Source organism: Papaver somniferum, unplaced genomic scaffold, assembly GCF_003573695.1.
Source record: "Papaver somniferum cultivar HN1 unplaced genomic scaffold, ASM357369v1 unplaced-scaffold_93, whole genome shotgun sequence".
Lineage (NCBI taxonomy): Eukaryota > Viridiplantae > Streptophyta > Magnoliopsida > Ranunculales > Papaveraceae > Papaver > Papaver somniferum.
Window position 1 is genome coordinate 9,998 of NW_020652415.1, and position 16,891 is coordinate 26,888.

A 16,891-nucleotide genomic window follows, 5' to 3' on the forward strand; every position below is an offset into this window, starting at 1 on the left:
AATGCTAGTTGGCTATCTATTCTCCACCTTCATATTCTCCTCCATACAATCTAAGCTCCACATCCATATCGAGATTCTCATCCAGGTTCAGGTGGGGTTCACCATTCCCCTAACGTGGGATTTAGATTGCAGGGAGGAGAATAGAGACCCAAATAGCACTGCGGATGATTTTGTGCATCTGCCTGATTCAAGGAATTTTTGTTTTTACATTGCATTAAAACACATTCCATGTAGGATCCACACCGCATTCCGGTTGGAGATGCTCTTAGCCTTTTTCTTCCGATTCCCTTCTGTTTAAAGCGTCAAAGTCCCCACACAAGTTTCAGTTTTTCGCACCATTTCCCTTCCCCTCCTCAAATCAGAACTCAACAAAATTCCCCCTTCACTCTCAAATTTCAGTCAAGAAGAACCATTTCCTTACCTCTTACCCCTTAAACCCTTTCCACCAAAACCCCCAAAAAATGGAGTTAGGCGATGATGATTGGAATTTCAGTCAAGAAGAACTCGATACTTTAGAAAGAGATGCTCTAAGAATAGTTGCTGAAAGAAAATCATCTTCAGCAACAGCTTCAATTAGTTCCTCTTCTCAAGAATCTTACTTTAACAAAGTACCGCCCGTTTTTCTTTCTAGGGTTTGTTATAATTTTAGTTTCAAGGTATCCTTTGTGTGCATTAGGTCGTAATAATGTGAATGTATATGCATCAGGTACCGAATTTGCCACCTTCATCTACCAGAAACACTCAAGTCGGAGTAATAACTGTTCTCTCCCTTTATGTAAACTGATTTTATGGTTTATATGAATCATTTGTATTATATGCTGAAGCGAAAGACAATGCAAAGGAGTTGCAGAAAGTATGCATCAAGTTAGTTGTTCATTCTAGTGGAAAAATTGCGGCAAGATTTACATACAATCAAGTATGTTTTTACCTTGTAATGCGATTTTATTTTAATTTAAGGCTTTTTTTATTTATTCATGTATACTAATAATTTCTCTCATTAATAGATTGTTGTAGATGCATTTCGTAGTATGCCCCAAGCTTGGTGGTCTGATAAAGAAAGGTACCTTGTTTCCTCTTATTGAGTTAGAAATATGAAATGTCAATGTCAAAGCCTTTCCCTTGCACACTGTTAGATTAGATGTTTGATACATACTTAATGTTTTTGGCTTCTTGATGACTATGCAGATTATGGATGTTTCCGATGTCTTCATTGTCATCCGTAGAGAAAATTCTCCGTGAAATTAAGGGGATAAGCATCGAGGTTCACCCATGCCCTTGTTTGACAATTCGTTTTGAGTTGTTATTATAATGTGTTTATGACCAAAAATAAAAAAAACATTTCTGGGATTTTATAGATCATCAGGATTATATCTGTGCTATATCAGAATGTGATGTTTATGTATGGTTATAGTTTGTGTTTATCTTATCTGGTTGCTTGCTGTTTACATCCGACAGCTAGAGAAGTTAGATCCCCTGGTACACCGGGCTATTGTTGCTGCCTCGGCTGTTCCAGATCTACGAGGTAAACATTGTTTTTTTTTATACATCCATTCTCTTGGGCTGAGATTCTTTTTGTTTGCTATTCCTTGCTTTTATTTTACATTCTCTTTAAACTTCTTCCATACTAAAACGAATCCTGTGAATCAGATTTATATGATAGAATGCCAAGCTCTGTCGAATCAAAGCTTTTGCCATTTCAGCGAGATGGAGTCAAGTACGTAGCATCACCTTTTTCAGCACTCTGATGCTGAGATGTGATCTTTACACATTTGCTGTCTGAACCCTGTTTACCACTTAATTAGGATGCCTTCTACTCTGTATTGTCTAACTAATATAATCCTTTTCACTTCTGTTCGTTTTCCCATCTCTACTTTTAGGTTTGTGTTACAGCATGGAGGGCGCGCTCTCTTAGCTGATGAGATGGGTCTTGGAAAGACTTTGCAGGCATGGAATTCACCAACCCGAATTAATTTTACTAATACAATACTTTTTGTTTTAAGAATATAGAGGGAAATGAAACTCTCTTTTTTCATTTTTTTAATACTGTGAAGGTCACATTATTCCATCTGTTGTTATCCGTCTATCTCTTTCCCCTTTTGGCGTAAACACGATGAACAACATTAGTACTTATCAGTGGTGTCCTATATCATATGTTGCCTCACATATTAACTGTTTTCTATATTCTGCAGGCAATTGCATTTGCAGCATGCGTCCGTGAATCTTGGCCTGTTCTTGTTATCACCCCATCCTCCTTGCGTTTGCAATGGGCTTCTGTAAGCTTCTCCATCCCTTAAAAGTCTTGTTGGCTCAAGTTAAAATCATTGACACGGAATATCTGGTATAAGTGCCACACATGATCTGGTTCTTGCAGATGATCAAAGAATGGCTCAGTATCCCTTCAAATGAAATACTTGTACGTGTCGAACTATCTTTCTCTCTCTTTTTTTTCTGTGTTCTGTGTGATATATGCTTGTCTTGTAAACTATAGTAGCTTCATGGAACTGAAACTAGGGATTCTGTAATTTAGGTATATTGTGTTCTGTGTGATATATGCTTGTCTTGTAAACTATAGTAGCTTCATGGAACTGAAACTAGGGATTCTGTAATTTAGGTATACTTTCACTTCAAAGTGATAGAAAAAATGTTGTTTGCACTTTGCAGGTGGTGTTATCCCAATGTTCTGGATCAAACAAGGGAGGGTTCACAATAGTACCCTCAAGCTCTAAAGGAACTACCCCTCTTGATGGTTTATTTAACATTATCTCTTATGATGTTGTGCCTAAACTACAACATATGCTTATGAGCTTGAACTTTAAGGCAAGTATTATATCCTGTCTAGATGTTAATCTTGTCCACATCTACATCTTAATCAAAAGTTCGTTTTACAGATTGTGATTGCAGATGAGTCACACTACTTGAAGAACGCTCAAGCTAAAAGGACTATTGCAGAAATTCCAGTGTTACAGGTTCATTGTTGTTAATTAGCAAGAAATGTGAATGCTGCTTTTCATTTCCTATTGATGCATTAATGCTCAAACATACAAATTTTGTATAATAAAACTCGAATGTGAATGCTGCTTTTCATTTCCTATTGATGCATTAATGCTCAAACATACAAATTTTGTATAATAAAACTCGAATGTTGAACAAAATAATTCTAAAAGAACAGGTCTGATTGGAGTTGTCGATGAGAAGATTTCCAACTAATCATGAAGCATTCTGGAGAACAAGTTTAGCCTTTGGCACCCGTGTACTTATAATGCCAATTCTTGAAATCTAGAAAATTATTTACTAATCTTGGTTTAGTTATTTTTCTTCATGTCATAATATCCATCCCACCTGCTGCTCGTTGCGTCATACTCTGAAATGATTTTGTTTTATTTTTATGTGAAATATTTTCCTTGGTCATTCTTTCTTTTTTCCTTTTTAGTTTTTACTGGTGCTGAGAATGTTAAAATGTTTGAACTTCTAGAAAGCGCAATATGTGATGCTGCTTAGTGGGACTCCTGCTTTATCTCGACCTATTGAGCTATTCAAGCAGGTTAGTTTGCGACTGTTGCGCGTTAATGATGCTTTGACTTTTCAGTGATACTAAAACATGTTGAACCGTCCTTTTAATATGTTCTTTTTAAAACTCCTCAGCTAGAAGCGCTGCATCCTGATGTATACAAAAATGTTCGTGAATACGGGGATCGATACTGCAAGGGCGTAAGTTGTAATATCTGTCTGTCTAAATTATGATGGCATTCACTCTCACTCTAATCGTCTCTGGTCCAAAATCTCATAATAATTTCAGGGTTTCTTTGGACTATACCAAGGCGCAAGTAATCATGATGAGCGTCACAACATGATAAAAGCAACTACTATGATTCGGAGGCTTAAAAAAGATGTTCTTTCTGAGCTTCCTGTGAAGCGCAGACAACAAGTAAAGTGTGCTAGTTCCATTTTAACTGATTTTCTTTCCTCTATGTAAACTGGAAATGGTTTCGTTTGATATTTCTGGATGCATATGTTAGTGGTCCCATAATGTTGAAGTGATAGTTTTTATTTGTTAAATTTGCAATGTCATTTCAGAATCCATGTTTTTTTCCTCAGGTTTTCCTGGATATAGCCGAGAAGGACATGAGACAAATTAATGCTCTATTTCGTGAGATAATGTTAATTTGAATTTTTTGAGTACTCCCAAAATGTTTACTTTGAATCTAATGGGATTGCATCAATAGTGGAAAACCTTGCTTCTGTGACATGCCCTCTTCAATTCTTCATTGATACACCTGGTAGTATACAGACAGGAACAGTTCCGCAGGGATATATTATTCTTGTGCAATGTTATATCTCAAGGCAATAGGGGATTTGGTTGTTTCTAGGTTACCTTATTTGTTATGTTTTTATTTAGCTGGAGATAGTAAAAACCCAAATCAAGGCCTGTGCATCCAAGGAGGACGTTGACAAACTTAAATTCTCCGAGAAGAATCTTATCAATAAGGTATGTGAACCGAACTTTAAACATTTCTCTTGTTTATTTGTCCATTTGAAACTTGTTTTACGTGGACCTTTAGGAAAAAAAAATTATGGTTTTGTGTTCCGTAATTATTCCTCTGCTGAACTAAATTTGTTCTACCTCTTCTTGTCCTTGTAATTAAACTGCAGATCTACAATGATTCTGCAGAAGCTAAGATTCCGGCTGTTAAAGATTACTTGGAAACTGTCATTGAGGTAATTCTTTTGCAAGATTCTTTACCCTAATCTTAGAGTAGTCAGCTCAAATAGATGGTACTTTTCGAAGTCAGTGTTTGTGACGGAGGTTTCTCTACTCATTTTCGCAGGCAGGTTGCAAGTTTCTAATATTTGCACACCATCAGTCTATGATAGAGGCTATACATGAATACCTACTGGTAGGATATTATTTGTCTCGAGCCTTATTCAAGATTGATCCATTTTCTAATATGATATTTTTGAATTCCAGAAGAAGAAAGTGCGTTGTATTCGAATTGATGGTGGTACCACGCCATCATTAAGGCATGCTATGGTATCAGATTTTCAGGAGAAAGATGATATTAAAGCTGCAGTTGTATGTTTCATGGATACTTATATATCTTAAATAGTTTCTGCTGGCATAAAGTCATGTTTCTTCTTGTATGATTGTAACAATTAATTGTCAACATTTGTTTTCAGCTATCCATCAAAGCTGGAGGGGTTGGGTTAACTTTGACAGCTGCAAGTACTGTCTTCTTTGCAGAGCTATCATGGACTCCAGGTGATATAATTCAAGCGGAAGACCGTGCTCATCGTATTGGCCAGGTAACATTTATTGTATCAGAAAATGAGTGTTACTTTGGCAAAAGGGGTATTACAATAGATGCATCATATCATTCCACGCTAAAAGTCTAATACCTATTATATGTGCATCATATGCATTTCGTTGTTTGTCCATAAATTGGCAGGTATCATCTGTTAACGTGTATTTCCTGCTAGCAAATGACACCGTTGATGATATAATCTGGTAGGGTCTCATCTCATAGATCTTTCTTTGTGTAAATTATCATTTGGTCGTGGGATAGACCTAATTAGTGTCTTTTCTATTCAGGGATGTTGTTCAGAGCAAGTTGGAAAATTTGGGACAGGTAAGCTTTTACTCATTTCTGGTTGGATTCACTTGTCTATCTTAGAGTTCATTTCTGGTTGGATGCACTTGTCTATCTTAGAGATAGGAATGCTCTGGCTGATGAACTACAAAAACTGCCAGATTAAGAAAGTTGTTCATGTGTGATCGTCCCTCCCCATTTTTTTGTTATTTGCTGCAAGGAGAGATGGCGTTAAACTCTTCTGTTCGTGATTAATGGATTGTTCTTGCTTAGCAAAAAAAATAAAAATCTTAAGTGTCGTCTTGTCTTATCACCAATCCTCTGAGTAAGAAAAAATTCACCCCATTGTAGATTTAATGTTGCAGAACCTGAAAACTCTGTAAACCTAGGTAGGTACTTGTACTTGGTGCCTGGTGGTGCCATAGTTTGATGGTATCCAGGACGAGGGTCTAGAGTAAACATCTTTTCCTTGGGACAGATTCCACTATTGATAAAACTGCTGAATGCAGGCAAGGCATCTTTAGAATCTCCAAATTTTAGTATTTTTGTTGATTTCTAATGGTTTTATGTTTATCGATGTAGATGCTTGATGGCCAAGAGAACACCTTGCAAGTGTCAGAATCCCAAGGCAGTAGTAGCCCTATGAAGCAAAAAAGGTTTGATTTGCAACCAAGGAGCAGCCCTGGAAAGCAAAAAACGCTAGACTCTTACATGAAGTGTTGCCAGTCTCCTGTCGTTACTGAAAATTCTGATGTAGAAGGTCATCTTCCAAAATTCAAAATACCAAGAAGCTAATGTATCATTTTGGGTACTGAATCATACATATGCACGCCTGCCCGTATTAGCTAATTTTGATACTGTTTTGTATATACATTTTTTTAATAAATAAAATAAAGGTTCCCACAAAAAGGTTACACTTGGATGCAACAGAATATAGATTAACACTAGCATTCCACAAAATCTGCTCACATCTCAGAACTCCTTGTACCTCGATTTTGCAGTCTTATCGAAGCCTTTGCATTCATTTGGCGTTTTTCTTTTCTTTCCTTCTTCAAGATTCCCAACCAGAGTCTCAAGGTGTCGATGAAGTACCTGAGACTTCGAACCAATTCCCCACAGCTCCTGGCCCGTGCATGACGCTCTTCAATTTGTGGGGAAATACCTTTCAACTTGCCAAGGATATCGTCAATTATCTGACTGGGTTCTCGTGGATCCATAGTTGCTGGTAGCTTCTTGAGCAGTATAGCATGTTCAGATGGATTCCTGGAAGTTGGAAAGTTGGCCGTCAATTCTTTAGTCAAATCTAGTCGTACCTGGAGTATTTGAGAAAGTTCTAGTGGAGTGTAGCAAGCCAATAGTGCCTTGAGTACTTCATCCTGTGGACCATAACTAGCAACTACTTTCTCCTGCCTTTTTGCTTCTAGTGCATGACTAATAGACAATCGTTGATTCCTTGAAAGTTCTGCAAACTGAGGCATTTTTTGAATGTTTGGGACCTTGTGAAGCAATTCTCTGCAGAGAGACATCTCACTTCCCGTCAGTGTTTTAATTGCCACAAAGGAAGCATTACGCATAAGGTTCAGCTTGGGATACAGTTTTTCAATCGAATCCAATTCAATTTCAAAATCCCTACGGTTTTGTTCGGTTATGTTCCAGTTAGAGGCTGCAAAATAAATCTTACGAGCAATTGGGTACTTGGAGTGCTCCAGGAGAAGTTGTTGAACATCATGTGGGTAAACATCTTCTTCTGCATGACCAGTACTTGAAGAAGCAGCCATTGCTTAAGATCTTCCGCTTCTAAAAGCTCTGATTTTTGAAGAGAGGAGCGGTGAAGTAGGTGTAAGAGATTGAGATGTAGAATAGAAAATCTGTCTGTATAAATAGGAAGAAGGAAATAGTTACCGGGCTCTATTTAAGATATTTAAGGAAAGACTCTTGTCGATTCCCAAATCTCCTTAGTTTCTACTATGATGTCATTCCTTTCCTGGTTTTGTTTCAGAACTTCCATAAACCGTTAGATACTACTCTATTTGAGGAAACTTCAAAGAAGTTCTAATCTCCACCGTTACCACCACCACGACAACAGATAAAACAAAAAAGAAAAGAAAAAAAAAGAAAGAAAGCAAGTAAAGCACAACTCAGTATGTATCAAGAGATTGACCACTTGGGCATCTTCTAGATCCTGAATATTTTGTTTCTTAGAATCAATCAGAACAATTGCTAGTTTCCAATTTCCAGAACAGGTTGCGTGCTTGTTTCCAGAACTGGGTGCACCTCTCACAGATCAATCACTCGAGACAACTTCTGGATCCTGTTCAGAAGGAAGTCTCCTTGCTTGATGGTTGCTTGGTAGAGTGCATTCTTTGCATCAGGTCTGTTTGTTTCTAAAACTCCAGCAACTTTATCTATCTTGCAGTGTAGTTTCCCTGCTGCAATAAACCGAGAAAGTTCCCTGCGCATCGTATACAAGAAAGGAAACAATCAGATCACGACCCCAACAGAATCTCAAGAACATATAGCGGGACAAAAATGTAACCCACTTCACAACTATCAAAATGTCGGGCAAAAACTGATAAACAGAATACTTACAGATCAATGAATTCAACTGTCACTCCAAAAGCATTCGCCATTGCTTCCATTGTTACACTCTTGTAAGATTCCAGAAACTGAGAGTAGACAACAGTTCGGACTTCCCTCATGTAATACCGAAAATGAGGATGTAGATAGCGGTCTAATTTGATTTGCTCGGTTAAGCCAGCTGAGTAATCACACAATTTTGACAAATCATTACATAAATATCAAATAGACAATACAAAAGATGCAGAAGAAACGAGATAGCCAAAAGAAGCATCCCCCACAACACCCCATTTAAACTACAACTTCAGAAAAATAGGAGACGACCCTCACCAAATGCTATGAAGAACGACTTGTACTGGCAATCATACAGAGAGTTCATAAATTCTGAGAGATGTGGAATCTTCCCTAGCACAGTTAGGATTTCTGGGGCATCAACCACCTGCCATACAAAATTATTCACCTTGAGAAACACTGCAAGAAGCAACCATATAATGAGATAGAACCACGTTACGAGGAAATGCAATATACCTTCTGTTTCAAAGAAACTCTGTCTAGTGATATAATGCTAGTAAGGACGGTGTAAAAGATGAAAGTGTCATAGGATAAAAGCTCATAAGTTGTGAAGGTAGATATGGAATCAAGAAACAGATCAGCAGCTTTCTTAAAGTTCCTCGTGGACATGCAAAACAAGCCTTCATACACCTTCAATCGATTCTTCCTTTCCCAATCACCTCCCTCATCAAACAAACTGCAATAATTATCCAGCTAGTTAAGGGATTAATGTTCGAAAATCCAAGGATGGCTCTAAAAGGAAGCAGAGAAAAGAAGAAGATTGTCTCACTTCTTAGCCTTATCAATACTTTTGGAGATGAGATCAAAATCCATGCTGAAAAAACCCATCTGCAGGGTATAGAAAACTAAATCCATCTTTTGTCCCACGGCAACTGTTTTGCTTTCAGTTACCTTAAGCTGCTCCAATGCTTTTTCCTGATGGTTCGAGTTGAAAAGTTAGTCAGAGAGTTACAATTCATATAGCAAAATGAGTTGAAGTTAACTAGGAAAGTATCCTGACACCTAATACATGGACAGAAATACATACCTTATCACCAATTTGAATAAAGAATAAGGATCTAGCTAAATGAGCTTCTCGAACTTCGCTTTCACCTAAGTTCTCTTCAGCATCAGCAACTCTGTTTATTTGAATCAGATAAAAAACATAATTATAAAAAGGGACACAACAATCTGATTGCAGAACAACCAAGACACGGCTCCTTTGAGAGATCTGAACAGCCTTATATCGATAGATTTATAATCCTAGAGGACAGTATGACTACAACCAAAATAAGTGAAGAAATGAGAAAGACCCAATGTACTATGTTCCTTAGCTAATGAGCTGGTCTTGAAACAAATGAACTATAGTATTGACATGGTGTCGAAAATCAAAAGAAGACATTTTCTCAATTTGTGTTATAACTATGCCCATTGCTTTCATAATTCGCCCTAAAACACCAAACTACCAATATTGGAAGCCAACAATAGAGCAAGATACACTTGTTCTTTGTACATATACAGAATTCAAGTGCAACTATGAGCTTGCTTGCTGGCTCAGGAAGAACAAGACTAACCATGACATGCTGCAAAATCACAGCACACCAAAATAAACCAAATTTGACATGCTAAAACTAGGTCAAAGATGCTAACTCACTTTTCATCAATTTTCTTAAGTTCTTCAGCATTTTTAGCACGCATCGATTCGAAAAGCTTCGAATCCATGTCTAACACATTAGTTGAAACAAGGGTTTCATATAGTGGAGCCATGTCTGCATAAAGAACAAAAGATAGAAATTAGGGGTTTCAGAATCCATGAACAAAAGAAAGAAATAATTAGGGTTTTGATTATTACCATCTGATTTGACAGCATCCAAAATTTCTTCACGAATACGAACTTTGTCGATGTCGGAAACATCAGAATGAGTCAAGTGGGAGAGTTTGTTAGCTAACACTAATCTCTTCTCTTGATTTTCTTCTTGACCTTCCATTGATTATGATTTACACTCTATCTAGTGATCTTCTTTCTCCTCTCGCCTTTTTTAACTTGGGGGTTTTACTTACAGAAGAGGCGATCTTTTTTATGGGGAACTCAAGGCAGGTAGGCGTTGCCCCAAGTTTTTTCTTTTGGTCCGGGTGGAGTGGGTGGTAGTTTTGTCATTAGGTGGATTTCCAACTCAAATCACTGGTATCATCGTCCATGACTTTATTATTGTACTGCAGTCACATCGATGATTGGGTGAGATTATTAAGAGGTGTTTTTGCTCAATACTTCCACGAAGTTTGGTAAACTTTGAAATGTCATGATAGTAAGGAATTGTAAATGTGGTTGCAGTCAATGTCCCTAATAATTATGTTAGTTCCTTGAGTTCTAAAGGGAGACCCTGGTACTTGATGTCGTATTTCAGTTCTTGGAAGATTATATGATCTCTACATGATCTGTAGGGAATCAGGAATCTTCGATTCACACAATGCGATGTTAATCCTAATTTAGGAATTATTTTTTTGTGGATTTGAGATTAAGGAAGCGTAAGCGGACTTGCCCTAAACTTAGATATTTAGGATTTCATATATTGTAAGTGACTTGTATTTTTTTAAGTTTGCTAACTTTTCATTTAAGTTTTGGTAGTTGCAAAATGAAATATATTCATTTGTTGCTGCTGAAAGGTAGATGCCATTTTGGTAATATCTCTTACATGTGAGGGGCATGATTATTATGTGTTACAACCTCGCTCAGTCAAACTCACAAGTTTTAGTATGTCATGCTTGTTGTCAGATTCAATTGATCAAAACTATTTTTTGGTTTATAGTTTACTAAAGGCAGTCTCAGACTAAGAATAAAGCATGGTAGTTGAGTATCAAAATTCACCAATCGACCTTGAACATTGAAGACTGGAGAACAACGGAGACATTTACGAGGACTTCGTCAACAAAGATATGTGAAGACACACTATCCTATTTACTCGTATTTTGTACCATTTTATCAACGGAGACAATGTATATGAAGCTGCAAATAAGAATTTCGAGTTCAATCTAGTACTTGATAAATCTTGAATTCCAATATAAGCAATGAAAGTTGTAAAGAACCTATCACATAATATGTTGAGAACAATTTATTGTTCAATATATCGTAATTGCGTAAGAGGTTCATAAGAGACATCAAGTTATATTCATGTTCCCGAACTGATTTGATCAGTACATAAACTTTGAGTTTAATATGTACTTGATGAATAAATCTTTTATTAACCTGGTATACCAATTGATTTGGTTAGTTCACGAACTAGTTGATTTTGAGATGTTTCCGGACACTTTGGAATCTTCAAGTACATGAACATATTTGTTCAGTATGCGAAATGGTTGCTTTTAAGATTTTCTTGGATACTTTTTATAACTTGAATGCACTCAATTATAGATATAAAGAGTTCATAGACGTTCACTATCTGTTCTATCATTTTGCAAAATGATTAAATATTTGAGAATTATCGAATTCCATGATTGCTTGATGGTTCACGGAGAATTTAACCATTATTCTTGAGCTAACCTTTTGGTGCATAGAGGTTACATCGATAATTATGCAGGTGTACATTCTTGTTTGTAATAAAACGTAAATTTTTTACATGCTTACATGATCAACCTATATTGATAAGTTAGGCTTCCTTGGTATCAACGTAATTCTCAATCATGAAAACTAGTTCCGAACTCAGATTTGATTGTAAGCTACCTACCCTTATTCATCGTTATAAATAGATGAATCTCTGCATAGTAGAGTCTCAATCCTGGCACATTGTGTCCTACATGCGGGTAGAGTCGTCTTCTAAAGACCTAGGTTTCCTAGTGAAACTGTATTACGTTATGACTTTTGAAGATTTCACGAAGGGATTTGTGAAGCATGGTCAGGCTATATTTTATATAATAGTTCTTGATATCCAAATCTTATATTGATCATCATAGTTTTTTATTGTAGGTTCGCCTCTTTCGATATAAGACCATCCAAAAACTATCTATCAGAAAATACTATTGATATAAATTATAAAGTTTTGTTCTCCTCAGACTTTGTAGTTCCATAATTTTCATATTTGTTCATAGATTGATCTTGTAAGGTGGAATCGAATAGGCATCACTATAACCTTTTGAAGAGAGAAGATATCCTAATTGTTGAAGTTTGCTTGATATATTTTTTATCCTTGAAGATCTCTCATAAGAAAATAGATTTTGATTACCTTGGATGTATATCTTTCTGGAGAAACTCAATTGGTTATCTATTAGAGGCAGAATAGTTAAAAGATCCAAGTCGTAGAGTTCTAGGTGCAGTAACTGGTCCCACCGAAGTAACACATAACGTCGAAATCATGAGGATTTCCACTGATCGAGTCTAATGTTTTCATTGCGACCGAGGAAACTTATGTACCTGTAAATTACGTCAGCTGGGGGAATCAAGTGCATATGGTCTTGCGATATCCAAGAGAAGTACGGAGCATGACTAAAGTTGAATTACTCGGAGGGTCGATCAGTAGAAACCACGTTCCAGTGCGAATTTTGATAGTAGGCTAGTGCTTGTAGCGTCATAATACAATATGATGTTCAAACTGGACGAGGTTCCGGGATATTTTGAAAAATATTGTAGTTTCCTCTTTAACAAAATTCTTGCGTCTGCGCTTTTACTTTTCCACATTAAAATTTTCATAGCTTTTTAATTATTAGCAGTACTCCACGGGTCATACTCCCATCAGATATTAAGGTTGTGGTGTATTAGGAACTATCTCTTTTTCAATTAGAATCATAGCAGTTTCATATACCGCGGTATCACAACTGACATGATGATCCCTTGAAATGATAGGAGCAGTTCTTGTGCGTAAGCTAATTGTGTCTTTGGAACCCTTTCAGATGTGTGCAAAATCCAGGGTTTTCAATACATTATATCATGAGAAATTTCAATTACTAAGGAAAATTGAAAGAGAGGCAATTCTTCAAGAGAAACTATATGTTAAAATCCAATTAAACAAAGATATTCTTGGAAAGCTAGCTGAATCTAATGTCGTCCTTGCAAAAAATCCATTTCGAAAAGAAACTTGAAAAGGAACCCATGTCTCTTGAGAATTTTAGTTGCACAACTCTTGGTTCTTGTTTACGAAATTGTCGAATATCAGGTGACAGACTCGACATTGGCTTTGTACAACCTGATATGACTTAGATGCCGTAAAATTAAATCCAATAGATATGTTCCTAATTCAATCTAAATATGTATGCTTTGTGGCCTAAATGGTCTCTACCAACACACATGTAGACTATTTTGACAAAAGATTAATATCGCCCAAGATCTTCACAAGAGGCTCAAAGATTTTGCCTAAAATCAGAAAGTTAACAAAAAATATGACAAAGCATAATATGGATCATTGTAAGTCTAGCAGTTTTTGATCTTAAATCTACTTCAACATTCCAATGGGTTAACTCCTTAGCACATATTAGACATGAAAAAGTGAGGTTATAACAACCACACCCAATAATTCGTTCTGCAATCTGTATGGACTAAACTCCAACTTAATTCTGAGAGCACCAACTTAAAAGTGAGACTCAATCAAGAATTATATCAAAGAGTTTCTATCTCTTTCTCAATACAATCAGAAAATCAAATAGATAAAAATCCACGAGCCTGATTGATATGATAAATAACTTGGACGGTACCAAAGACCAATACCCAAGTGTTAATAAAGTTCTATCCAATAAACAAGGTCGGATTTATCAACTGATTGAACTACGCACAACCTGTGATATTTCAGTTATATAAAAATATAATGCGAAAAAGAAATAACACAAACACCAGAAATTTTGTTAACGAGAAAACTGCAAATGCAGAAAACCCCGGGACCTAGTCCAGATTGAACACCACATCGTATTAAGCCGCTACAGACTCTAACCTAATGCAACTTAACTTCGTTCTGGAATGTAGTTGAGCCCTAACCAAGTCTCACACCGATTAAGGTACAGTCGCGTTCCTTACGCCTCTAGAACTACGCCGGATTCTGCGCACTTGATTCCCTAAGATGATCTCACCCACAACTAAGAGTTTCTACGACCCAAAGTCGAAGACTTATAAACAAATATGTCTCCCACGGATATATTTATTATTTATTCTGTTTTTGTTCCGTCTTTATGTTAAAATTAGTAGTTAACCTAATAATGGTTTTGGAAAAACCTAGGTTAAAGGAGAATCGACTCTAGTTTGCAACTAGGAACACACAAAAGTGTGGGGATTAGGTTTTCCAGTTGCTAGAGTTCTCCCTTATATAGACTTTCAAATCAGGGTTGCTTACAATCAAAGCTAAGATAGATTAGTAACAATTCTTACTAAAACCATTTGAAGTATTCATTGGGATTCGTGAAGCCAGATCCAACTATTTTCTCTGTAGTTGCATATTTTGATCTTACTTGTTCTATCGTATTGAATTTTATCATCTATAAGATTTACTCGAGATTTATCTCTGATAGGTAAGATATAAATAGTAATCACAAAAGTTTTTCGTCTCAGACTCTTGTGATTCCGCAATAACTTAACCTGTTAATCAGTTAGGTTATGATAAGGTGACTAATATTTTCTAGGCTGTTCTTCGAAAGTATAAGACCGGATTATTAGTTGGTTCATGTTCAGCTTAATTTTATCATAAAGACGAAACAAAAACAAAATAAAGAATAAACTTATATGTGGGAGACAGATTTTTTTATAAGTCTCTGACTTTGGGTCGTAGCAACTCTTAGTTGTGGGTAAGATCAGCTAAGGTAATCAAGTGCGCATAATCCAGCGTGGTTCTAGAGGCGTAAGGAACGCGATTGTACCTTAAGGTGTGAGACTTGGTTAGGTCTCAACTACATTCCAGTCCGAAGTTAACTTATAGTAGGCTAATGTCTGTAGCGTCTTAATACAGTGTGGTGTTCAAATATGGACTAGGTCCCGGAGTTTTTCTGTATTTGCGGTTTCCTTGTTAACAAAAATTCTTTATCTGTGTTATTTCCTTTCCGCATTATATTTTTTTATATAATTGAAATATCACAGGTTGTGCGTAGTTTAACCAATTGGTAAACCCGACCTTGATTGTTGGATAGGAATTTATTGGCACTTGGGAACCGGTCTTTGGTGTCGTCCAAGTTATTTATCATATAAATGGGGCCGCAGATTTCTATCTATTCGATTGCAAATTGTATTGAGAAATTAAGATCCAACTCTTTGATATATTTCTTGATTGAGCTTCCTTTATAAGCTGGTGCTCTCGGAATTATATTGAAGTTAGTGCATACAGATTGCCGAACAAATTATTGGGTGTGGTTGTTATACTCCCTCCTTTTCAATTGGTATTAGAGCAGGCAAACACGTTAAAAACCTCATAAGTCTGTGTTTGTAGCAATCTGACTCTATGGATAGAAATGATATCTCTATAAACGTACCGCCAGTCCTCGATGGCTCGAATTATTTATGGTTTAACATTGTTATGCGTGCCTTTCTTCAAGCTTGTGATTTTCAATCATGGGTTCGTGTTGTTAATGGCTATAATCCTCCAATGGTTACAGTAAATGGTGTAACTGTTCCAAAGGATATTGGTGAGTATGAGCCTGCCGAGATTCTTGCTGCATAGCAAAATTCTTACGGATTGAATGCTATCATCCATGCCATTACCCCTGATCTTCAACACCATGTGACTACGTGCACTCGGTCTAAAGATGCTTGGGATATCTTAGAAACCGTATTTTAAGGGAATACCTTTGAAAAGGAAGTTAGGCTTCAAAACCTAAATTCTGATTGGGAAAACCTTTGTATGGATGATGAAGATTCATTTGATGAGTTTAATCACAAAGCGTCTGAAATTGTTAATGCATCTTTTGTATTGGGTAAGATTATTCCTGAAAAGGATATTGTGATGAAAATTCTCAGGTTTCTGCCAGCTAGATACGATTCTAAGAAACATGCCATCGTTGAGGGAAATAACCTTGATACTCTTTCCAGAAATACTCTTGTTGGGAAGTTAAAGATCTTTGATCATGAACATATATCCAAATCTGGAAATAATATTGCTTTCAAAGCACAAAAGAACACTAAATTACTTGATAAAGTAAAAGTGTTGGCAACTCTGTGGATGATCCTATTGGGACTGATTCTTTGGATGAGGATCTTGACAATTCAGTCTCTCTGATCACAAAACAGTTTAGAGATCTTCTTTTGAAGAGAAGTAAACGGTTCACCAGAGATAAACCCAGATCATCAGTTAAACCTCATGGTCGTTCCCCTCCTAAAAACAAGGACACTGTCGACACTGATCATGAGGATATGCAACAATGCTTCAAGTGTAAAGGTTTTGGTCATTTTTCTAATGAGTGTCCAAATTGTAGAAAATACACTGGAAAAAAAAAGTGTTCCTGCAACTCTTGATGAAATGTCTGATCACTATGATTCAAATGAAGATGAAAAATCAAGTGTTCCACTCCTTGGTGAAAATATTAATTTTGATAATTGTAGTAATACGTACATCAATCTTGATATTCTTCCTAGAGAAACTTCTTCGAGCACTTTGGAGGATAAAATGGATTTTACTCTATCTACTGATTCTATCTCACATGTTTCAGGTACTTCAATTTGTTTAGCAGCATGCTCCGCTATGGTGCCTGAACCGTCCTCCACATTGACATGTTCTTAT

At 36.5% G+C, this 16,891-nt stretch overlaps 2 protein-coding genes across 2 annotated transcripts; one reads left to right on the forward strand and one right to left on the reverse strand.

Moving 5' to 3' along the window:
• Window positions 1–461: 461 nt before the first annotated feature.
• On the forward strand, window positions 462–6,504 carry LOC113346103 (SWI/SNF-related matrix-associated actin-dependent regulator of chromatin subfamily A-like protein 1). Its single transcript, XM_026589682.1, has 23 exons — window positions 462–656; window positions 785–916; window positions 1,005–1,060; window positions 1,186–1,261; window positions 1,456–1,522; window positions 1,648–1,714; window positions 1,878–1,944; window positions 2,190–2,273; window positions 2,372–2,413; window positions 2,662–2,817; window positions 2,889–2,966; window positions 3,473–3,541; window positions 3,643–3,708; window positions 3,797–3,925; window positions 4,096–4,152; window positions 4,397–4,486; window positions 4,651–4,716; window positions 4,827–4,895; window positions 4,967–5,071; window positions 5,176–5,301; window positions 5,445–5,503; window positions 5,588–5,624; window positions 6,168–6,504. Exons 1-23 carry the CDS (start codon window positions 462–464, stop codon window positions 6,378–6,380), a joined length of 2,106 nt encoding a protein of 701 aa, XP_026445467.1. The 3' UTR covers window positions 6,381–6,504.
• Window positions 6,505–7,587: 1,083 nt separating this feature from the next.
• LOC113346110 (26S proteasome non-ATPase regulatory subunit 6 homolog) lies at window positions 7,588–10,322 on the reverse strand. Its single transcript, XM_026589687.1, has 8 exons — window positions 10,066–10,322; window positions 9,868–9,982; window positions 9,262–9,352; window positions 9,004–9,149; window positions 8,691–8,910; window positions 8,493–8,601; window positions 8,175–8,343; window positions 7,588–8,037 (listed from the first exon to the last, which is right to left on the reverse strand). Exons 1-8 carry the CDS (start codon window positions 10,199–10,201, stop codon window positions 7,863–7,865), a joined length of 1,161 nt encoding a protein of 386 aa, XP_026445472.1. The 5' UTR covers window positions 10,202–10,322; the 3' UTR covers window positions 7,588–7,862.
• Window positions 10,323–16,891: the final 6,569 nt, after the last annotated feature.

What these genes read in the sequence shown, in the direction of transcription:
- LOC113346103 (XM_026589682.1), top strand. Translation starts at nt 462, where the DNA reads ATGGAGTTAGGCGATGATGATTGGAATTTCAGTCAAGAAGAACTCGAT. An exon ending in GTTATAATTTTAGTTTCAAG is followed by an intron (nt 657 to 784) that starts GTATCCTTTGTG and finishes TATGTAAACTGA; the next exon opens with TTTTATGGTTTATATGAATC. An exon ending in GGGATCGATACTGCAAGGGC is followed by an intron (nt 3,709 to 3,796) that starts GTAAGTTGTAAT and finishes TAATAATTTCAG; the next exon opens with GGTTTCTTTGGACTATACCA.
- LOC113346110 (XM_026589687.1), bottom strand. Translation starts at nt 10,201, where the DNA reads ATGGAAGGTCAAGAAGAAAATCAAGAGAAGAGATTAGTGTTAGCTAAC. An exon ending in TTATTCAAATTGGTGATAAG is followed by an intron (nt 9,150 to 9,261) that starts GTATGTATTTCT and finishes TCGAACCATCAG; the next exon opens with GAAAAAGCATTGGAGCAGCT. An exon ending in GAGTTTCTTTGAAACAGAAG is followed by an intron (nt 8,602 to 8,690) that starts GTATATTGCATT and finishes TTTGTATGGCAG; the next exon opens with GTGGTTGATGCCCCAGAAAT.